The sequence below is a fragment of the Bombina bombina genome, chromosome 5 (genome assembly GCF_027579735.1).
Source record: "Bombina bombina isolate aBomBom1 chromosome 5, aBomBom1.pri, whole genome shotgun sequence".
Lineage (NCBI taxonomy): Eukaryota > Metazoa > Chordata > Amphibia > Anura > Bombinatoridae > Bombina > Bombina bombina.
In genome coordinates this window covers 784,276,667-784,301,779 of record NC_069503.1, presented here as the reverse complement: position 1 = coordinate 784,301,779, position 25,113 = coordinate 784,276,667, and the positions used below count along the sequence as shown (strand labels likewise).

Here is a 25,113-nt window from a genome sequence, read left to right as displayed (position 1 = left end):
CCTATCCTGCTGATCCCAGACCTCGCCGCAACTAAATAAATAGTTTAACCCCTAAACCGCCGCTCCCAGACCCCGCCGCAACCTATATTAAACTTATTAACCCCTAATCTGCCCCCCCTACACCGTCGCCACCTATAATAAATTTATTAACCCCTATCCTGCCCCCCACTGTAATAAAATTATTAACCCCTAAACCTAAGTCTAACACTAACCCTAACACCCCCCTAACTTAAATATTAATTAAATAAATCTAAATAATATTTCTCTTATTAACTAAATTAATCCTATTTAAAACAAAATACTTACCTGTAAAATAAACCCTAATATAGCTACAATATAAATAATAATTATATTGTAGCTATCTTAGGATTTATTTTTATTTTACAGGCAACTTTGTATTTGTTTTAACTAGGTACAATAGCTATTAAATAGTTATTAACAATTTAATAGCTACCTAGCTAAAATAAAGAGAAATTTACCTGTAAAATAAATCCTAACATAAGTTACAATTACACCTAACACTACACTATACTTTAATAAATTATTCCTATTTAAAACTAAATACTTACCTGTAAAATAAACCCTAAGATAGCTACAATGTAATTAATAATTATATTGTAGCTATTTTAGGATTTATATTTATTTTACAGGTAACTTTGTATTTATTTTAGCTAGTAAGAATAGTTATTAAATAGTTATTAACTATTTAATAACTACCTAGCTAAAAGAGATACAAAATTACCTGTAAAATAAATCCTAACCTAAGTTACAATTAAACCTAACACTACACTATCAGTAAATTAATTAAATAAATTACCTACAAATAACTAAAATTAAATACAATTAAATAAACTAACTAAAGTACAAAAAATAAAAAAAATAAGTTACAAACATTTCAAAAATATTACAACAATTTTAAGCTACTTACACCTAATCTAAGCCCCCTAATAAAATAACAAAGCCCCCCCAAAATAAAAAAATTCCCTACCCTATTCTAAATTAAAAAAGTTCAAAGCTCTTTTACCTTACCAGCCCTTAAAAGGGCCTTTTGCGGGGCATGCCCCAAAGAAAACTGCTCTTTTGCCTGAAAAAGAAAAATACAACCCCCCCAACATTAAAACCCACCACCCACATACCCCTAATCTAACCCAAACCCCCCTTAAAATAACCTAACACTACCCCCCTGAAGATCATCCTACCTTGAGTCGTCTTCACTCAGCCGAGCAGCGATGGAACCGAAGAGGAGATCCGGAGCGGCAGAAGTCATCATCCAAGGGGCGCTGAAGAAATCTTCCATCCGATGAAGTCATCATCCAGGCGGCGCTGAAGAAGTCTTCCATCCGGGCGATGTCATCTTCCAAGCGGCGTCTTCAATCTTCATCCATCCAGAGTGGAGCGGAGCCATCTTCAGACGAGCCAACGTGGAGCCATACTCTTCTTCCCGACGACTACCGACGAATAGATATTCCTTTAAGGGACGTCATCCAAGATGAGGTAGGAAAAATCTGATTGGCTGATTGAATCAGCCAATCAGATTGAAGTTCAATCCGATTGGCTGATCCAATCAGCCAATCTGATTGAGCTCACATTCTATTGGCTGTTTCGATCAGCCAATAGAGTGTGAGCTCAATCTGATTGGCTGATTGGATAAGCCAATCGGATTGAACTTCAATCTGATTGGCTGATTCAATCAGCCAATCAGATTTTTCCTACCTTAATTCCGATTGGCTGATAGAATCCTATCAGCCAATCGGAATTGAAGGGACGCTATCTTGGATGACGTCCCTTAAAGGAATATCCATTCGTCAGTAGTCATCGGGAAGAAGAGGATGGCTCCGCGTCGGCTCGTCTGAAGTTGGCTCCGCTCCGGATGGATGAAAATTGAAGACGCAGCTTGGAAGATGACATCGCCCGGATGGAAGACTTCTTCAGCGCCGCCTGGATGATGACTTCATCGGATGGAAGATTTCTTCACGGCCCCTTGGATGATGACTTCTGCCGCTCCGGATCTCCTCTTCGGTTCCATCGGTGGTCGGCTGGCTGAAGACGACTAAAGGTAGGATGATCTTCAGGGGGGTAGTGTTAGGTTTATTTAAGGGGGGTTTGGGTTAGATTAGGGGTATGTGGGTGGTGGGTTTTAATGTTGGGGGGGTTGTATTTTTCTTTTTCCGGCAAAAGAGCAGTTTTCTTTGGGGCATGCCCCGCAGGGGCAGGATAGGGGTTAATAGGTATAATGTAGGTGGCGGCGGTGTCCGGGAGCGGCGGTTTAGGGGTTAATACATTTATAAGAGTTGCGGTGGGGTCTAGGAGCGGTGGTTTAGGGGTTAATACATTTATAAGAGTTGCGGTGGGGTCTAGGAGCGGCGGTTTAGGGGTTAATAACTTTATTGAGTTGCAGGGGGGTTCCGGGGGCGCCAGTATAGAGGGTAGAACAGTGTAGTTTAGTGTGGGTGCTTAGTGACAGGCTAGCAATAAAGCTTTAGAAAAGACGAAGAGCAGCGAGATCGGATGAGTGATAACTATCACAGTCCGCTGCTCATCGCCCCGTACTTGGTGCGCGGCTTTTTGACAGATTTATTGATAACTTAGGCGAAATTTTGCAGGTCCGCGGCGGCGATGGTAGGCGAGCTTAGGCGGGCGTATTGAACCGGCGAAGGCAGGTAAAGTAGACACGTTGATAACTACCCCCCATAGGCTCAAACGGAGAAGACTGTAAAGCCTTCAAAACCAAATTAAGACTCCAAGGAGTAGAAATTGATTTAATGACAGGCTTGATACGGACCAAAGCCTGTACAAAACAGTGAATATCAGGAAGCTTAGCAATATTTCTATGAAATAAAACAGAAAGAGCAGAGATTTGTCCTTTCAAGGAACTTGCAGACAAACCGTTATCCAAACCATCCTGAAGAAACTGTAAAATTCTAGGAATTCTAAAAGAATGCCAGGAGAATTTATGAGAAGAACACCATGAAATGTAAGTCTTCCAAACTTGATAATAAATCTTCCTAGAAACAGATTTACGAGCCTGTAACATAGTATTAATCACTGAATCAGAGAGACCTATATGACTAAGCACTAGGCTTTCAATTTCCATACCTTCAAATTTAATGATTTGAGATCCTGATGGAAAAATGGACCTTGAAACAGAAGGTCTGGCCTTAATGGAAGTGGCCAAGGTTGGCAACTGGACATCTGAACAAGATCAGCATACCAAATCCTGTGAGGCCATGCTGGAGCTACCAGCAACACAAACGATTGTTCCATGATGATCTTGGAAATCACTCTTGGAAGAAGAACCAGAGGCGGGAAGATATAAGCAGGTTGGTAACACCAAGGAACTACTAATGCATCCACTGCTTCCGCCTGAGGATCCCTGGACCTGGACAGGTACCTGGGTAGTTTCTTGTTTAGATCAGAAGCCATCAGATCTATTTCTGGAAGACCCCACATCTGAACAATCTGAGAAAATACATCTGGATGGAGCGACCACTCCCCCGGATGTAAAGTCTGATGCCTGAGATAATCCGCTTCCAAATTGTCTATACCTGGGATATGAACTGCAGAAATTAGACAGGAGCTGGATTCCGCCCAAGCAAGTATCCAAGATACTTCTTTCATTGCTTGGGGACTTTAAGTCCCACTCTGATGATTGACATATGCCACAGTTTTGATATTGTCTGTCTGAAAACAAATGAACGGTTCTCTCTTCAATAGAGGCCAAACGTGATGTCGCGAATAGTTCGCCGGCGAATAGTTCCCGGCGAACATAGCATATTTGTGTTTGCCGCGGTGGGCGAACATATGCGATGTTCAATCCGCCCCCTATTCGTCATCATTGAATAAACTTTGACCCTGTACCTCACAGTCAGAAGACACATTCCAGCCAATCAGCAGCAGACCCTCCCTCCCAGACACTCCCATCTCCTGGACAGCATCCATTTTAGATTCATTCGGAAGCTGCATTCTTAGTGAGAGGAGGGACAGTGTAGCTGCTGCTGATTTAATAGGGAAATCGATAGCTAGGCTAGTGTATTCAGTGTCCACTACAGTCCTGAAGGACTCATCTGATCTCTGCTGTAAGGAAAGCACCCCAAAAAGCCCTTTTTAGAGCTAGAACATCAGTCTGCTTTTTTTTTTTTCCTGTGTAATCTAATTGCAGTTGCCTGCCTGCCAGCGTGTGTGTCAGGCTCACAGCGTATACTGTGCCCACTTGCCCAGTGCCACCACTCATATCTGGTGTAACAGTAGTGTACATTTAAAAAAAAACAACACTTTTTTGACTGTGAAATAATAGCAGACAGCTGCCAGTACCCAAGATGGCCGCCAATAAGGTAGATGGGGAGGGTTAGAGAGCTGTTTTGGGGGGGATCAGGGAGGTTGGGGGCTAAGGGGGGATGCTACACCACAGCATATGTAAATATGCTAAAAAAATTAAAAACCTTTTATTTTAGTACTGGCAGACTTTCTGCCAGTACTTAAGATGGCGGGGACAATTGTGGGGTGGGGGAGGGAAGGGAGCTGTTTGGGAGGGATCAGGGGGTCTGATGTGTCAGGTGGGAGGCTGATCTCTACACTAAAGCTAAAATTAACCCTGCAAGCTCCCTACAAACTACCTAATTAACCCCTTCACTGCTAGCCATAATACACGTGTGATGTGCAGCAGCATTTAGCGGCCTTCTAATTACCAGAAAGCAACGCCAAAGTCATATATGTCTGCTATTTCTGAATAAAGGGGATCCCAGAAAAGTATTTACAACCATTTGTGCCATAATTGCACAAGCTGTTTGTAAATAATTTCAGTGAGAAACCTAAAATTGCATAAAAATTAAAAAAAATTTTTTAATTTCATCGCATTTGGCGGTGAAATGGTAGCATGAAATATACCAAAATGGGCCTAGATCAATACTTTGGGATGTCTACTACACTACACTTAAGCTAAAATTAACTCTACAAGCTCCCTACATGCTCCCTAATTAGCCCCTTCACTGCTGGGCATAAAACACGTGTGGTGCGCAGTGGCATTTAGCAGCCTTCTAATTACCAAAAAGCAACGCCAAAGCCATATAAGTCTGGTATTTCTGAACAAAGGGGATCCCAGAGAAGCATTTACAACCATTTATGCCATAATTGCATAAGTTGTTTGTAAATAATTTCAGTGAGAAACCTAAAGTTTGTGAAAAAGTGAACAATTTTTTTTTATTTGATCGCATTTGGCGGTGAAATGGTGGCATGAAATATACCAAAATGGGCCTAGATCAATACTTTGGGATGTCTTCTAAAAAAAAATATATACATGTCCAGGGATATTCAGGTATTCCTGACAGATATCAGGGTTCCAATATAACTAGCGCTCATTTTGAAAAAAAGTGGTTTGGAAATAGAAAAGTGCTACTTGTACTTATTGCCCTATAACTTGCAAAAAAAGCAAAGAACATGTAAACATTGGGTATTTCTAAACTCAGACAAAATTTAGAAACTATTTAGCATGGGTGTTTTTTGGTGGTTGTAAATGTATAACAGATTTTTGGGTTCAAAGTTAGAAAAAGTGCGTTTTTTTCCATTTTTTCCTCATATTTTATAATGTTAGGTGATTTATGCCCTTTATGGATTAAAACCAGACTCTGCATCAACTATGTAATTTTCCATGAGAGTTTTACCATGGATCCCCCTCCGGCATGCCACAGTCCAGGTGTTAGTCCCCTTGAAACAACTTTTCCATCACTATTGTGGCCAGAAAGAGTCCCTGTGGGTTTTAAAATTCGCCTGCCTATTGAAGTCTATGGCAGTTCGCCCGTTCGCAAACATTTGAGGAAGTTCGCATTCGCCGTTCGCAAACCCAAATTTTTATTTTCGCAACATCACTACAAAGAGCCCTGAAAATAGCACAGAGTTCTAAAATATTGATTGGTAACCTCGCCAATTGTGCTGTCAGAGATCCACAGACAGCTCCCCAACCTGAAAGACTTGCACAAAAGAGGCCCCTTCAACTATACGATGGTGATCTAACCACCAAGTCAGAGAGAGTCGAACATTGGAATTTAAGGATATTAATTGTGATATCTTTGTATAATCCCTGCACCATTGGTTCAGCATACAAAGCTGGAGAGGTCTCATATGAAAATGAGCAAAGGGGATCGCGTCCGATGCTGCAGTCATGAGACCTAAAACTTCCATGCACATAGCTACTGAAGGGAATGATTGAGACTGAAGGTTCCGACAAGCTGAAACCAATTTTAATCATCTCTTGTCTGTTAGAGACAGAGTCATGGACACTGAATCTATCTGGAAATCTAAAAAGGTGACCCTTGTCTGAGGAATCAAAGAACTTTTTGGTAAATTGATCCTCCAACCATGTCTTTGAAGAAACAACACTAGTTGATTTGTGTGAGATTCTGCAGAATATAAAGACTGAGCTAGTACCAAGATATCGTCCAAATAAGGAAACACCGCAATACCCGTTCTCTGATTACAGAGAGTGGGGCACCAAGAACCTTTGAAAAGATTCTTGGAGCTGTCGCTAGGCCAAATGGAAGAGCAACAAAATGGTAATCCTTGTCTAGAAAAGAGAATCTCAGAAACTGATAGTGGTCTGGATGAATCGGAATATGAAGATATGCATCCTGTAAGTCTATTGTGGATATATAATGCCCTTGCTGAACAAAAGGCAGAATAGTCCTTATAGTCACCATTTTGAAAGTTGGCACTCTTACATAACGATTCATCAAAATTTTCAGATCCAGAACCGGCCTGAATTAATTTTCTTTCTTTGGGACAATGAATAGATTTGAATAAAACCCCAGACCCTGTTCCTGAAACGGAACTGGTATGATTACCCCTGAAAGCTCCAGGTCTGAAACACACTTCAGAAAAGTCTGAGCCTTTACTGGATTTGCTGGGATGCGTGAGAGAAAAAATCTTCTCACATGAGTTCTTACTCTGAATCCTATTCGGTACCCTTGAGAGACAATACTCTAAATCCATTGATTTTGGACAGAATCTGCCCAATTGTTTTGGAAGAATCTTAATCTGCTCCCTACCAGCTGAGCTCGAATGAGGGCCGCACCTTCATGCAGACTTGGGGGCTGGCTTTGGTCTCGGCTTGGATTTACTCCAAGTTGAAGAAGGTTTCCAATTGGAACCAGATTATTTGGGGAAGGATTAGGTTTCTGTTCCTTACTTTGTCAAAAGAAACGAAATTGGTTAGAAGTTTTAGATTTACCCTTAGGTCTTTTATCCTGAGGTAAAAAAACTCCCTTCCCCCCAGTGACAGTTGAAATAATCAAATCCAACTGAGAACCAAATAACTCATTACCTTGGAAAGAAAGAGATAGTAATCTAGACTTAGATACCATGTCAGCATTCCAAAATTTGAGCCACAAAGCTCTTCTAGCTAAAATGGCTAAAGACATAGATTTAACATCAATTTTGATGATATCAAAAATGGCATCACAGATAAAATGATTAGCATGTTGAAGCAAGCAAACAATGCTAGACAAATCAGGATCCATTTCCTGTTGGGCTAAGCTTTTCAACCAAAAAGTTGATGCAGCTGCAACATCAGCCATAGAAATGGCAGGCCTAAGAAGATGGCCAGAATATAAATAAGCTTTCCTTAGATAGGATTCAAGTTTCCTAACTAAAGGATCTTTAAAAGAAGTACTATATTCCATAGGAATAGTAGTACATTTAGCAAAAGTAGAAATAGCCCCATCAACTTTGGGGATCTTTTCCCAAAACTCCAATCTAACTGCTGGCAAAGAATATGATTTTTTAAACCTTGAAGAAGGAATAAAAGAAGTACCAGGCCTATTCCATTCCTTAGAAATCATATCAGAAATAGCATCAGGAACTGAAAAAACCTCTGGAGTAACCACAGGAGGTTTATAAACAGAATTTAAACGTTTACTAGTTTTAATATCAAGTGGACTAGTTTCCTCAATATCCAATGTAATCAACACCTCTTTTAACAAGGAATGAATATACTCCATTTTAAATAAATAAGTAGATTTGTCAGTGTCAATATCTGAGGAAGGATCTTCTGAATCAGATAGATCCTCATCAGAGGAGGATAATTCAGTATGTTGTCGGCCATTTGAAATTTCATCAACCTTATGAGAAGTTTTAAAATACCTTTTACATTTATTAGAAGGTGGGATGGCAGACAAAGCCTTCTGAATCGCATCAGCAATACAATCTTTTATATTCACAGGTATATCATGTACATTAGATGTTGAAGGAACAACAGGCATTGTACTATTACTTTTGGACACATTCTCTGCATGTAAAAGCTTATCGTGACAACTATTACATACCACAGCTGGAGATATAATCTCCACAAATTTACAACAAATGCACTTAGCTTTGGTAGAACTGTTATCAGGCAGCAGGGTTCCAACAGTGGTTTCTGAGACAGGATCAGATTGAGACATCTTGCAAATGTAAGAGAAAAAACAACATATAAAGCAAAATGATCAATTTCCTTATATGGCAGTTTCAGGAATGGGAAAAAAATGCAAACAGCATAGCCCACTGACATATAAAAGGCAAGAGGCGGGAGCCTAGCCATGTTCTGATATGGCCACATTTTAGAAGTGCTCTGTAGTCCCTTGTGTCTTTCACCTACAATCTAATTTTCCGGCCATCACAATAACCCTCTACAAGATTGGGTAACGCTGCCCTAGTCCCCAGGACTCAGAAAATATAACTTTTTGTCTTATTGATGAAGGCATCCCCTTCTTCTCTAACTAATCCTTCTGACTTTTGATTTTCTATCCTTCTTCTTTATCCTCTTTTTCTTCTCTTCTCCCCCAGGGTTTTTTTTTTTTCTCCCCCCCCCACCAACTTGCACACACCCACTACCTTTGCCCCCTGGTCTCATTGTTAAACACTTATGGCAAAGATGGCAGGCCAACATACTAGAGTTAGGCCTCACCTGATAGAACTCATAACCATTAATGCAAAGGGAATCAACAGCCCCTCCAAATGCTCCATAGTGTTAAAAGATCTGCAAAGATTGGGAGGGAGTATAGTTTTTTGCAGGAAACGCGTTTTGCAATAAATCATGAACCAAAGTGGTACAATCGACAATACCCTGTCGCTCACTTTGCTTCTGGCCCAAAAAAAAAGAATGGGGTTGGAATCATTTTTAGCGCAGGAACACCTTTTCAACTCTCACAAAGTTATGCGGATCCGGAGGGTAGATTCTTGGTATTCACAGGTTCTTTGTTTGGTAGGCCCATCACACTGGCCAACATATACTGCCCCAACAACTCCCAGCACCTCTTTCTCCAGAAGGTCACCCGAAAAATTCTTGAAATGCAGTCGGGAGTCCTGTTCCTCGGAGGGGACTTTAACGCACCCCTTGACCCCACTCTTGATACCTCCAATGGCCTCTCCAGTGCCCCGCACAAAACACTTAAATGGGTGGCTGCCTCACTGGCAGAATTAGCGATACATGACATATGGCACACGCATCATCCAACTGACCAAAATTATACATTCTATTCGCATCCACACCGAAAATATTCCAGAATAGATTATCTATTCACAGATTCTACAGGATTGATTGTCACTAAGTCTAGCAGAATCCACGCGATTACCTGGTCCGACCACGCCCCAGTGGGCTGCTCTATTCAGTGGCCAAGTGTCCCTATCACTCCCTTCATGTGGACACTTGACGACACGCTCCTAGATGACTCGGTGTTTGACGCTGACATCAGGAGATAATTAGCTTAATTCTTTTGCCTCAATACAGGCGATGACTTGGATGGCACCACTATATGGGAAGCTCACAAATGCACCATAAGAGGGCTCCTGATAGAGTGGAAAGCGAGGCTTAAGAAAATAAGAAGAGAGCGTTACAGTAATCTCTTATTACAAGTTGAAAAAACAGAGCAGTTTCACAAAAAATACCCGCGTGATGACCCGGGTCTGGAACGGTTGATACTGGCCAGGAAAAATCTGCTACAATTTCTGCAGGAGGACTATCAGAAACAAGCCCTTATTTTAAGACAGCTTTATTTTGAACAGTGCGACAAGCCTTGAAAGCTTCTCGCTAGAGCGATTAATAGGAAAAAATTAAAGGCTTATGTTCATCACATGTTAAATGAAGAGGGAGGGGTTAAAGCGGATGCTGACTCTATAGCCGAGATCTTTAGGAATTATTATGAATCCCTTTATAATCTGAGAAAGCCGGACCATGGTGGTGATGCCTCACCCACACTACAACAGGAGGAGGAAGCTACGCGTGTTTACCTTGAGTCCGCTGACCTCCGGACGATCACGGAGGAGGACAGAAATTTCTTAGATTCCCCAATTACAAGGGAAGAGGTTCAGAAAGCAATCAAGGATCTTCCATCGGGCAAAAGCCCTGGACCTGATGGCTTTGGCCTAAGATACTATAAAAATTATGCTGAGATTCTTGTACCCGAATTGACAAACTTGTTTGCCTCCCTGTCTGAGACTCCCAGGCTCCCTAGGTCCATGCTTGAAGCATATATAGCAGTTATCCCTAAGCCGGGAAAACCCTCCGATAGGCCCGAGAATTTCAGACCAATATCTCTTTTAAATTCGGATGTGAAGATTCTTGCAAAAATCATAGCGTTGAATATACTACTCCCTGGTTTGATCTCCGCCTATCAGGTGGGCTTTATACCGGCCTAAGAGGCTAGAGACAATACTCTCAAAATACAACAGATGATAGCGTACGCCCATATACACAAGTTACCGCTCTCCCTGGTCACTACAGATGCAGAGAAGGCATTTGATCGGATTAACTGGACGTTTATCCGATTGACCCTAGAGAAATTTGGTTTTGGCCCGGGCATTATAAACACCATCATGTCTCTATACTCTGCTCCGAATGCTCGGGTGAGGGTAAATGGTACTCTCTCAGATACTTTCATGATCAACAACGGGACGAGACAGGGGTGCCCCCTCTCACCCCTTTTATTTGCCCTTACTATCGAGGTATTGGCAAGCAAAATCAGAAACAATCCGACGGTGAAAGGGCTTCTAGTTGGCAATGCCGAACATAAACTGTCGATGTATGCCGACGACATCCTCCTAACGCTCTCAGACTCTGCAATCTCTCTGAAGGAGGCACTTCTGGAAATCAAAACCTACGGTTCTGTTTCAAACTTTCTTCTCAACCCTTAGAAATCTGAAATCATTAATATCACAGAACACCCGGACCGCTTTGCCGCTTCGACGGCCGATTGCCCGCTGAAAGTGGCCAGGCATAGTATAAAATACCTGGGCATCACTATCACACCCCGCGCTCATGAAATAGTTGACCTAAATTACAAAAAAATATGTGACGAAGTCCTTAGGGACCTGTCTAATTGGAAAAAGAAAACAATCTCCTGGATGGGTCGTATAGGAGTAGTTAAAATGAATTTGCTGCCAAGAATACTTTACATCATGCAGACAGTCCCGTCGGTTTCAGCCTCTCATTACCTTCAACGTATTCAAACGGGCATTGAGGCATACATATGGAATGGGATAAGACCCCCCAGGGTTAAAAGGTCTACATTATACCTACCTAGGGATAGGGGCGGTCTCGGAGTTCCAATCCTGAGAGAATATCAAAATGCTATCTTTCTCCAGAGGGTGGTGGAATGAAGTCGTAATTCTTGTAACAAACTTTGGATCCAAATTGATAATGAGATCCTTCAGCGGGGAAATGTTGGGGCCCTGGCCTGGATAACGGCTAAAAATCACCCGGCTTCTATTACACAGTACCCGATGATCTCTGACACCCTAAATATCTGGGACAGGGTACTGAGCGAGAGTGCGTATGTCTCAACTCATACCTCACCAAACATACCTATACGGGAAAACCCTGATCTGGGGTTGGAGCTCCCGAAGCGCAATAAGGGAGAAACTTATACACTAGCTGAGACAGTTTTCTCTAATATTCTACAACATGATCAAATCAAAACACAGGCTGATCTGGCCGAGTGGGACCGGACCATTTTTTCATCCTGGTACAGAGTGGCTCAGGTCGCTCACTACTTCGATACTTGTAAAGATCGAGGGGCATTGATAAGATACAGAACACCGTTTGAGGTGTTGTGCACTATGCAGCAGACACCAGTTCATTTAATCTCTCATTTATATCAACTCTTATTGAGCAGAGGAGGAACTGCCCTCCCAACATTTGCCTCCGAAATACCCACTAAGGATTGGTTAAAGATCTTTAGGAAAACCAAAAAAGCTTCTATTTCAGCAAAGGTTCAGGAAATGCACTATAAGCTAATAAGTAGATGGTACTTGATGCCCCAAAGGTTGCGGAAGATCTACCCTCACACGGGTGGGGGGTGCTGGAGGGGTTGCGGGGGAGAGGGATCCCTCCTTCACTTATGGTGGACATGTCCACAGATACAGCCCTTCTGGGAGGAGGTGTTGGGAAAAATGAGCAAAGTCCTTAAAACCATCATTCCCCCTAAAACAACATATCTGATATACCATGAGCTACCTAAAATCACTGGAGTGGACAGACACCTACTCTTTATGCTAATGTTGAACGGCGCGAAAGGGCTTATCCCAGCGCATTGGAAGAGCCCTCAGACTCCGAAAGTCCAGGAGTGGAAGCATAGAGTTGGGGACCTACTTAGACTAGAGCGATATAATTTTCTTAAAACAGGAAGACTAGCTACACATGAGATGATGACACTAACATGGGATGGTAAAGGATTTTGACTCTTTTAAACCAATGCAACCCTTTTCCATTTTTCCCCTCTTCCTCGTTGCTCCCTTCCGCCCTTCCCCCCTTCTCTCATTACCAATTTCCCCCCCATCCCTCCCTTTCTTCCCCTCCCCCCTTTTTTTTATTTTTTTATTTTAATTCCCGGCACTCTTGACGGGTGGAGACATCAGGCCTTATGTTACCTTCAGTAGTATGAAGCAAGTATACTGAAGATCTATATATACTCATATGTTTAAATACCTGTTGTCAAACTCCTAAGTTTATGTTATGATTGACTATATGGACCATCTAGCACTACGAACACTCTGTTCGTAGAAACAAGCTCAAGAATTATGGACTAACTTCACGAAAAAATATGACAAAGGACCTATTTAACTCAAACTTGTTTGATGCATTTACTATTTGATTATTTATGTTTATTGGTTAACAAAATCACAAATACTCAGTTACTTCTGTATTCTCTTCAGAACCATATTGCATTGCCTTAACAAAATATGTATGTTTATATGTGTGAAAGAATGCCAAACTTGTCAACATTTAATAAAGCTTGTTTGGAAAAAAAAAAAAAGAAAAAGAAAAGGCAAGAGGCATATAGGAATGGGGTTTTAAATAATGAAATTATTTGGCACCAAGTATGACGCACAATGCAAACTGAATTTTTTTTGGTGCTAACAACATCCGGAAATGACACTCTCGCATCATCGGACTTACCTTCATGCCAAAAAAATTCTCACGCCAAGAATGATGCAATAAACTTTGGCATTTGAACCCTTGCGAGCCTAATTTTGCCTGTGAAATTTAATTAAAAAGCAGTCAATTGAAAAAAGACTAAACCCCAGGTAAGAAAAATATTTTCCTAAATATGTTTTTCTCCCAAATATGAAAATGATAGTCTGCAAAAGGAAATATACATAAACCTGACTCATGGCAAATATAAGTTCAATACATATATTTAGAACTTTACAGTATATTAATGCATAAAGTGACAAACCATAGCTGAGAGTGTCTTAAGTAATGAAAACATACTTACCGAAAGACACCCATCCATATATAGCAGATAGCCAAACCAGTACTGAAACAGTTATCAGTAGAAGTAATAGAATATGAGAGTATATCGTCGATCTGAATAAGGGAGGTAGGAGATGAATCTCTACGACCAATAACAGAAAACCTATGAAATAGATCTCCCGCGAGGAAAACCATTGCATTCAATGGACGATACTCCCTTCACAATCCTCTGACATTCACTGTACTCCGTGAAGAATCAGGCTTCAAAATGCTGAGAAGCGTATATCAACGTAGAAATCTTAGCACAAACTTACTTCACCATCTCCATAGGAGGCAAAGTTTGTAAAACTGAATTGTGGGTATGGTGAGGGGTGTATTTATAGGCATTTTGAGGTTTGGGAAACTTTGCACCTCCTGGTAGGATTGTATATCCCATACGTCACTAGCTCATGGACTCTTGCCAATTACATGAAAGAAAAGCAGGTCCAAAAATAAATTGCTCTTGGGATCTGTTCTTATGAATGAAAACATAAAAATTTAAATCGACCATCATTGTGTCTATGGCAAATTACTTTGTAATCTCTCTAAACCTTACCACTTACCCTTGTTGTCATTAAGTCTATTCATGACTGAATTATAGAAAATCTCTAATGTAAAGAGACCAGTATTTTGGAAAGCTATTTTGGCAACTTACAAAGACCGCTTCTATAATCTGAATACCTGGAAACGAAATGTCTTAAAGGGACACTAAACCCACATTTTTAAGCAACTTTCTTATTTACTCCTATTATCAATTTTTCTTTGTTTTCTTGGTATCTTTATTTAAAAAAGCAGGAATGTAAGCTTACGAGCCAGCCCATTTTTGGGTCAGCACCCTAGATAGCGCTTGCTGATACAGAAAGAAATGGACCAACATGGCATTGTAGGGTCCAATTATAAAATTTACACACAGGGTAAACAGCAAATAATCCAAAAGAGTAAATCATAGTCCATAAAACTCCTTTGTAGCTGGCCCAATAAAAAAATCATATGACTGGTTACTGGCATTATAAAGCCCAATGGACTCAGGCAGCCCTGACAGTCATCAGATGGTGTCCTTTTCTTGGAGGGGGAGAGGACTATCTTCTATCATCTGTACAAGAAACCTTATGCCACCAGGCAGAGGGATTACAGGGGTGTTGTAATATATTTCTATGTACTTCAATGAGGGACAAGACAATATACCTACTAACTGATGTGGATTGGAGTGTAATAGAAATCCCCACGAAAATCAAATCACAATAATAAAAATATTATTCCTGCAAGAAAAATCTACCATAAAAAGTGCTTTTTCATTTGTTTCTTGGTCTTCTTTCCATGTATATGTGTCTATATTTATTTTTCTAAAGCAAATAACAACTGACCTTCTGATATGGATGAACTGATACACTTTAAAACAAATTAAAGATTAATAAAATAAAAAAAAAATGTATTTACCTGTTCTCTCCTTGAGGTCATAGGAAGGTTTGATAATTCCACCTTACTTTTAGTACTTTTTGATTTCCTAAAATAGACAAACAATATCAATAATTGTTAAGGAAATTTCACATTTGAGAGAAGTATCTCTCTTGTGGTGGGTGTACTTCTTTCTGGGCTAGATGCTCAATTAAATCATTAGAAATTCTTACTTGTTGGCAACTGCCAGGGAATAGAGGTGGCGTGAACCTGATTTTGTTTTCACAAATATTGGCAAATATTAGCTTAAATATAAGAAGCAGTGTATCTTTAGGGCCTGCATGATTCAGCACCATGATATTTGGTAGCATTTTTTTTGTAGATCTTCTTAGAACTTAGGGGGGGATTACATAGAAAATTTCCTTGGCCCTGGATGTCTTGTGGGACAATGTAAGTCATCATATTCTAATGTTGTTTTATAGTAAAAATGGAAGAGATAAGCAGGTACATAGTCTATTTTCCTCACAGGACATTAATCTCTTTTCTTTTTTGTTATGAGATCTCATTTATGTTTTATTTTTTTCTCTTTATTGAATTCAGGAATTTCCTGACCTATCCTCCTAATGGTTTCTCTATTTTATCGTGCGTTGTTGATGAGAAATGATCATTGATCAGATAAATGTTATCTCATTCTATTTATTAAGAAATTCAGGAATTGTTTCCAGTCTATCAGCTGAATTTTATTGCTGGGGTTTTTAGCAGAAAAAGAGCACTTTTCATAGCAATGCAATTGCAATCACAGGTTTTCAGTTGTTTCTTAGAGCCATGAACACGTTTTCAGCTTTCGGAAAAAAAGCTGCAATTTTAACATGGAGACAATCCATGTTCAACAGGTTTTCGAGACCGTAAAAGAAAGGACACAGAGGCGCCACAATGGCCTAGTACCACTGACACAAGTGAAATAGATAGCAAGACAAAAGGTACTCACAAGCGTGATGCACCCTAAGGGGCTAGTGTGGCAGGCTGGAACTTTTGCAGTAGTCCAGCTCACTGTATATAAACTGGCTATTATCCAAACTAGGAAATATCCACAGGGGTCTTCTTCAACTCCTATTAACATAGAAAGCCCCTCCAAGTGCAATATAGGCAGACTGGGACTTCACAGCCGCCCAGCTGACTGCACTCCACTGCCCAGCAGATGTTACTCTCAAAACCAAGGTTCAGGATGATGAAATCCAAATGACACCAGCAAGTGTATGTTAAAAACAAATTTCTTTATTTGAAAGCGACGCGTTTCTTAGCCGTTGTGTGGCTGTTTCCTCAGGCTAATACTTGACCACCTTACATCAAATTCGACACCTAAAGGTATTTGATAAAGTCCTGAACTGGACTTTTTGACATGTTTGCACTATTGAAAGACAATTTGAAATAATTCTATTATTTTACACATGTGCAAGACAGCATGAAATGGTCACAGACAACATTTTAGAGGTGTATTTGTATTCATGGTCTACATTAATTAAAGCTCTATTCATCGTTATTGCATAGTCTGTCTGCAATGGGCAGGACACAAATTTACATATGTGTATGCATTTAATACTTGATATCCTGTACAGTTTATGAGATCTGCAGGAAAAGTTAGAAAATGGAAATCACAACTGCAGGATCTAAAAATAGTATAGCAATCACGTGATAATTTCGCTTACACAATGTACTAAGGGATTAATTCAAAAGAACTCAAATTTAATCTTAAGGGGTGTGAAAAGGCCATTGTATATGTTAGTGTAATGCCTGCATGATGTTGCTGTCACTTAAAGACTGCTTCTCTGATCCTGTCAATCAGACAGTTTGGGGCATAGCCTTCATTCAGTCTATTGGTGGAACTTACCTGCCTAATTAATCATCCTCCACCTGATTCCTGTGGCCTCTATTTAGGAAACTCTCAGGCCTAGGTTTAATGCACCAGCTTTGATGTTGTTTCTGAAAGCAGATCACACGGTGCCTTAGTGATTTCAAGTTTACCGTCCTACCTCTTGACTTATGCCTGTTTTCTACTAACCGCAAGTACCCAGATATATTCTGCTTTGTTTCCTGGACACAACAATGTTGTATACTCTAAACTCTGCAACAAATCTCATTTACAAGTCTGTATTGCTGTGCTCATTCAGTCATCTGCTACAACCGTGTTATAGCCTGACCTCTGCATTATATTTGTTACCAATCTGTTTGCTGTTATTATCCAGTCATCTGCTTCAGCTGCTGTGTGTACTCCGATTCCTGCAGCTACTAATTTGTATTTCTGTTATTAGCCAGTCATTTGCTACAGCTATATAATGCATTCTGAATCCTGAAACATAACAATTATCAGTTAAGTGTTATTGTTATTTACAGTCTTCTGTCTCAGCCATATTGTATGCTCTGTGTCCTGCAGCACGGGTGGAACTACCATTGGTGCAGCAGGTGCAGTAACACCAATGTCCAAGTGCTATAGCAGCCAGTCTATACATAGGCATGGGGAATTGTGTAAACTCTTAATGCAGGGGAGTTTTTTTTATTAGTGTAGGTTGCAGGTTCATGTATCCTAACACTCATTATACAGAGCAGTATGTATATTACTACTGTTGTGTACTACTGAGTTAACTTTGGGGCCCTCTGTTCAGGAGCTCTGCTACTTTCCTGCAGCATGTCTCAGTTGCCAGGATCTCTCACTGTGTTTGTCTGCAGTCATCCACTCTGATGCTCAATACAACCTGTTTTCTATGAAGCTTAAATATGTTGCATAGATGTGTTTTCCAGTTCCTGAACCTTGCAATAACTCCATGCAATTATGAATAACAGAATCTAAACTATCCACTTCCAGGATCCTGATTCCCGGGTAAAGCGTCAGTGTCTCCAACTCCCTACCACTCCCCCGAGGGTCTGTCTCCTAAGTTACATTCGTTTGTAATTCCAGTTTCGATCCCAATAACAAGTTCTTGGCAACCAAAAACACTTTAAGGATTTTTTCGAGCCCATTTATGGCTTTAGGCTTTTAGCGGCTAAATCTATTTTGGATTGTGATCACACAATTTGCATATAAGCTGAAACTAAATCCAAGTTGCCAGCTGTTTTTATGTTCTCTAGCACTTCATACGTTTTCTAGAGCTTCAAACATTTCTGATATGAAGTGTTATATTATTTGCTTGTTAAAATGAATAAAGAAATGTAATAAAAAAAATGTTAATATCAAACATGGACTTCAGATAAAAATATATCTTCATTACAGACTTTTTGTGACAACAATGCTATCCTTTAACTATATTTAATTACATATATTTTTGGATATCTACTAAAATGGATAATCCCTAACCCTAATATATTTTGTTTATTTCATCATCAGTATGGAAGTGACATAAATTAAAATTTCTATAGAATATAAAAATATATATATCCTGGCTTTTTGTGTGTATCAACTACCAACCAAAGTTGTCCATGTTATGCAATCAATTGCGTTCTGCTAGGCTGCCAACTGTTACATTAAATCCTGAAGAATATACACTTTTGTCAACTCACCCAAACTATAGCATGAAAGATTATCTCACCTGAATGCATTTTTTTGGCAATAAACATTTCAAAAGCATTAACTGCTTCTATTTATACATATAGGTACATATATGCCTGTCTTGTCTATCCATCTATCTCCAGCTAGTTGCAATAAATTATGTTAGGAGTATATGAACACATATTCATGTAGAGTAACTTAGCTTACTAGCAATTACATTTTCTTGTTATAAGTGAAGTGCATTTTAATTGTTAATACATTTAATGAAAGCAACCTTCGTTCTATAAAACAGCTGTAAAATTGCATGAAGAACCAAAATATACTCTACCTTGTAATACAAACAAATGTAATGATAATGCCGGCCACGACAAGAGCGACGAGAGTACATCCTCCATAGACAAAAGGAGCGAAAAGGGAGCTTTCTAAACAAAGATTAAAAAAAGTTAAACCTAAATTTTAAAAAATCTACAACTGATAAACCACCCAAAATGTAAAATCTGTGAACAAGATTGTAAGAGCAGAACATTTTTTTATGAATCTTGATGACATTTTTTGGGTGTTTTCTTTCTGAAAACTATACTATTTTTACAAAATGGAGACAAAATGTGATTACAATGGAAGAACGGTTATATTCAAATACATCTAAGAATATATTGTAAAATATATATGAAGAATATATTGTATGCATACACATAAAGAGAATAGCAAATGCCTAAATTCTCTTGAATATTGAATAGCAGATACATAAAATCCCTTTAATACTGAGCTGGGGGCATACATACATTAGTACTGCAAATATTTTAACCATCACTAAATCTCATCAACATTTATACTTTAGACATATGAACATCATGCTTTAATTCTAGTGTTTGTGTGTGAGTGTAGAGAGAGTTGTGTATAGGTAGAATGAATTTATGATGAATAATATAGTACAAATTATTAAAGGGACAGTCTAGGCCAAAATAAACTTTCATGATTCAGATAGAGCATGTAATTTTAAACAATTTTCCAATTTACTTTTATCACCAATTTTGCATTGTTCTCTTGGTATTCTTAGTTGAAAGCTTAACCTAGGAGGTTAATATGCTAATTTCTTAGACCTTGAAGCCCACCTCTTTCAGATTGCATTTTAACAGTATTTCACCACTAGAGGGTGTTAGTTCACATATTTCATATAGATAACACTGTGCTCGTGCACGTGAAGTAATCTGGGAGCAGGCACTTATTGGCTAGACTGCAAGTCTGTCAAAAGAACTGAAAAAAGGGGCAGTTTGCAGAGGCTTAGATACAAGATAATCACAGAGGTTAAAAGTATATTATTATAACTGTGTTGGTTATGCAAAACTGGGAAATGGGTAATAAAGGGATTATCTATCTTTTAAAACAATAACAATTCTGGTGTAGACTGTCCCTTTAAGGGCCAAATAACAAGTGGAGCACTAAATTATCAACAGTATTAGAACGAGGCTCCCAGTGGAGTCTATGGAATCATGCTGAATGTTTCCTAGCAATGCGAACACAAGCTCCCGTTCGCAATGTGCTTTATTCGTATTACCAGTGCACATTAGAGTGCGCTGGTATTACTCAGTGGAGCACTAACATTGCTTGCACACAATCGATATTTAGCGCTCCACCCGTATTCTAGCCCTAAATCTGTATAGAGCTGGTAAAGTTTCTACCTACAGTATGTTCATTTTAAATGTTAAAAATAGAGATTATGGAAACTAACTGCTTCCTTTCTTGTCGAGAGCTGCAAGAGAATGACTGGAAGTGGCAGGGAGAGGAGGAGCTATATAGACAGCTCTGCTGTGGGTGATCCTCTTGCAGCTTCCTGTTGGGAAGGAGAATATCCCACAAGTAATGGATGATCCGTGGACTGGATACACCTTACAAGAGAAATAGAGATTATGGAAACAGTTGCCTGACTAAAAATACTTCTTAATGCAAACAGCCTGCTAGATTTCAAAGTTACTGAGATGTTCTCTATTGCGTCATTATTTCTGTGCTACACAATGTGATTTTGAATGTAACATATATTCTTTTTCTTATTAAAATATTGCTGTGCTAGATATTCAGACATTTCACTCTCTGTAATAAAATAAAGCATATGATCACAAAAGCCATTTTCTCTATACTGAATTGCATTTCTGACTTTATATGTACTGTGCAGTTATTTCCAAAGTTTTGTTCTACTCAATAAGCTACAAGAGTGACACAATAATGAAAGGCTTCGCTTTTCTATTCCAAATTTGGCAAAGAAACAGAAATTAAGGAAAATGGAAAGCTATTTTGAGTACTTGAGTATTTTGGAATACTAACAACATTCTTTTTTATCAGAACGTGTGTTACAAATAGGCTGCCTGGCTGTTTAAAGGGATATGAAACCCAAACTTTTTTGTTCATGATTCAGAAAGAACATTTGATTATAAACAACTTTTTAGTTTACTTCTATTATCAAAATGTATTTGTTCTCTTGGTATCATTTGTTGAAAAACAGGGACGTATATTTAGGAGCCGGCCTATTTCTGGAGCACTATATGGCAGCAGTTTTGCAAGAATGTTATCTATTTGCAAGAGCACTAGATGGCAGTACCATTTCCTACCTAGGTATCTCTTCAACAAAGAATATCATGTGAACAAAGCAAATTTGATAATAGAAAATTGGAAACTTTTTTTAAAAACGTATGCTTTTTCTAATTCACAAAAATATGTATTTCCCTTTTAAGTAAACTGAAAAGTGAATCTAAATAATATAAATGTTTGACATAAACAACGTACATACCTAGAACAGTCACTACTACAATATGCTACACTAACACATATACTCAATTTCCTAATTAACCCCTTCCAGACGTTAGGACGTTCCATGCCATCCTAACTGCGCTGGGCTTTAGCGCCATTAGGACGGCATGGAATGTCCTAGCAGTTTGGCTGTACTGAAGCCAACTGCGCTTCTTGAATGGGATTGCAGCCTGGAGGGTGTGACCCTATCCCATCTCATGATCACATGCACGATCGTGTGATTTCAATTTGTTGCCTAACCGCTAATCCTAACAAACCTAAACCAAAGTACCCCATGACCAAAAGCTAACACTGCACTAATAAACATCTAAACCGCCACAAACCCACCGCAGGCTGCTAACTATTAACCTTTAAACCACCACATACATACTAAAAGAACTATCTTATCAACCCCTATGCCACCACATACCCACGGAAACAACTATTAACCCCTACATCGCTAACTATAAACCCTTATGCCGCCATATACCCACCACAATCAACTAACTATAAAATAAAGACAGCCAATTCCTGCTGAAAATAATCCACACCCAAAATAAAGTTTAATGAAAAACATAAACAGAAGATTCAAACTGAAACCGCTGCCTGAAGTACTTTTCTACCACAAACTGCTTCAGAAGAAGAAAATACATCAAAATGGTAGAATTTAGTAAAAGTGTGCAAAGAGGACCAAGTTGCTGCTTTGCAAATCTGATCAATCGAAGCTTCGTTCCTAAACGCCCAGGAAGTAGAAACTGACCTAGTAGAATGAGCTGTAATCCTTTGAGGCGGAGTTTTACCCGACTCAACATAGGCATGATGAATTAAAGATTTCAACCAAGATGCCAAAGAAATGGCAGAAGCTTTCTGGCCTTTTCTAGAACCGGAAAAGATAACAAATAGACTAGAAGTCTTTCGGAAAGACTTAGTAGCTTCAACATAATCTTTCAAAGCTCTAACAACATCCAAAGAATGCAACGATTTCTCCTTAGAATTCTTAGGATTAGGACATAATGAAGGAACCACTATTTCTCTACTAATGTTGTTGGAATTCACAACTTTAGGTAAAAATTCAAAAGAAGTTCGCAACACCGCCTTATCCTGATGAAAAATCAGAAAAGGAGACTCACAAGAAAGAGCAGATAATTCAGAGACTCTTCTGGCAGAAGAGATCGCCAAAAGAAACAAAACTTTCCAAGAAAGTAATTTAATGTCCAATGAATGCATAGGTTCAAACGGAGGAGCTTGAAGAGCCCCCAGAACCAAATTCAAACTCCAAGGAGGAGAAATTGGCTTAATGACAGGTTTTATACGAACCAAAGCTTGTACAAAACAATGAATATCAGGAAGATTAGCAATCTTTCTGTGAAAAAGAACAGAAAGAGCAGAGATTTGTCCTTTCAAAGAACTTGCGGATAAACCTTTATCTAAACCATCCTGAAGAAACTGTAAAATTCTCGGAATTCTAAAAGAATGCCAAGAAAAATGATGAGAAAGACACCAAGAAATATAAGTCTTCCAGACTCTATAATATATCTCTCTGGATACAGATTTACGAGCCTGTAACATAGTATTAATCACAGAGTCAGAGAAACCTCTTTGACCAAGAATCAAGCGTTAAATCTCCATACCTTTAAATATAAGGATTTGAGATCCTGATGGAAAAAAGGACCTTGCGACAGAAGGTCTGGTCTTAGCGGAAGAGTCCACGGATGGCAAGAGGCCATCCGGACAAGATCCGCATACCAAAACCTGTGAGGCCATGCCGGAGCTACCAGCAGAACAAACGAGCATTCCTTCAGAATCTTGGAGATTACTCTTGGAAGAAGAACTAGAGGCGGAAAGATATAGGCAGGATGATACTTCCAAGGAAGTGATAATGCATCCACTGCTTCTGCCTGAGGATCCCGGGATCTGGACAGATACCTGGGAAGTTTCTTGTTTAGATGAGACGCCATCAGATCGATTTCTGGAAGCTCCCACATTTGAACAATCTGAAGAAATACCTCTGGGTGAAGAGACCATTCGCCCGGATGCAACGTTTGGCGACTGAGATAATCCGCTTCCCAATTGTCTATACCTGGGATATGAACCGCAGAGATTAGACAGGAGCTGGATTCCGCCCAAACCAAAATTCGAGATACTTCTTTCATAGCCAGAGGACTGTGAGTCCCTCCTTGATGATTGATGTATGCCACAGTTGTGACATTGTCTGTCTGAAAACAAATGAACGATTCTCTCTTCAGAAGAGGCCAAGACTGAAGAGCTCTGAAAATTGCACGGAGTTCCAAAATATTGATCGGTAATCTCACCTCCTGAGATTCCCAAACTCCTTGTGCCGTCAGAGATCCCCACACAGCTCCCCAACCTGTGAGACTTGCATCTGTTGAAATTACAGTCCAGGTCGGAAGCACAAAAGAAGCCCCCTGAATTAAACGATGGTGATCTGTCCACCACGTTAGAGAGTGTCGTACAATCGGTTTTAAAGATATTAATTGAGATATCTTTGTGTAATCCTTGCACCATTGATTCAGCATACAGAGCTGAAGAGGTCGCATGTGAAAACGAGCAAAGGGGATCGCGTCCGATGCAGCAGTCATAAGACCTAGAATTTCCATGCATAAGGCTACCGAAGGGAATGATTGTGACTGAAGATTTCGACAAGCTGAGATCAATTTTAGACGTCTCTTGTCTGTTAAAGATAGAGTCATGGACACTGAATCTATCTGGAAACCCAGAAAGGTTACCCTTGTCTGAGGAATCAATGAACTTTTTGGTGAATTGATCCTCCAACCATGATCTTGAAGAAACAACACAAGTCGATTCGTATGAGACTCTGCTAAATGTAAAGACTGAGCAAGTACCAAGATATCGTCCAAATAAGGAAATACCACAATACTCTGTTCTCTGATTACAGACAGAAGGGCACCGAGAACCTTTGTTAAAATTCTTGGAGCTGTAGCTAGGCCAAACGGCAGAGCCACAAACTGGTAATGCTTGTCCAGAAAAGAGAATCTCAGGAACTGATAATGATCTGGATGAATCGGAATATGCAGATATGCATCCTGTAAATCTATTGTGGACATATAATGCCCTTGCTGAACAAAAGGCAAGATAGTCCTTACAGTTACCATTTTGAACGTTGGTATCCTTACATAACGATTCAATATTTTTAGATCCAGAACTGGTCTGAAGGAATTCTCCTTCTTTGGTACAATGAAGAGATTTGAATAAAACCCCATCCCCTGTTCCAGAACTGGAACTGGCAAAATTACTCCAGCCAACTCTATATCTGAAACACAATTTAGAAATGCTTGAGCTTTCACTGGATTTACTGGGACACGGGAAAGAAAAAATCTCTTTGCAGGAGGTCTCATCTTGAAACCAATTCTGTACCCTTCTGAAACAATGTTCTGAATCCAAAGATTGTGAACAGAATTGATCCAAATTTCTTTGAAAAAACGTAACCTGCCCCCTACCAGCTGAGCTGGAATGAGGGCCGCACCTTCATGTGGACTTAGAAGCTGGCTTTGCCTTTCTAGAAGGCTTGGATTTATTCCAGACTGGAGATGGTTTCCAAACTGAAACTGCTCCTGAGGATGAAGGATCAGGCTTTTGTTCTTTGTTGTTCTTTGTTGAA

At 39.6% G+C, this 25,113-nt stretch overlaps 1 protein-coding gene across 1 annotated transcript in view; it reads right to left on the bottom strand.

Moving 5' to 3' along the window:
* CD226 (CD226 molecule) overlaps window positions 1-25,113 on the bottom strand; it is a 107,353-nt gene that overhangs the window by 3,789 nt on the left and 78,451 nt on the right. Inside the window, exons 5-6 of the mRNA XM_053715853.1 lie at window positions 19,021-19,114; window positions 15,194-15,260 (exon numbers count right to left, since the gene is read on the bottom strand). Coding sequence (XP_053571828.1) covers window positions 15,194-15,260; window positions 19,021-19,114 — 161 coding nt within the window. The remainder of the gene's footprint in view (window positions 1-15,193; window positions 15,261-19,020; window positions 19,115-25,113) is intronic.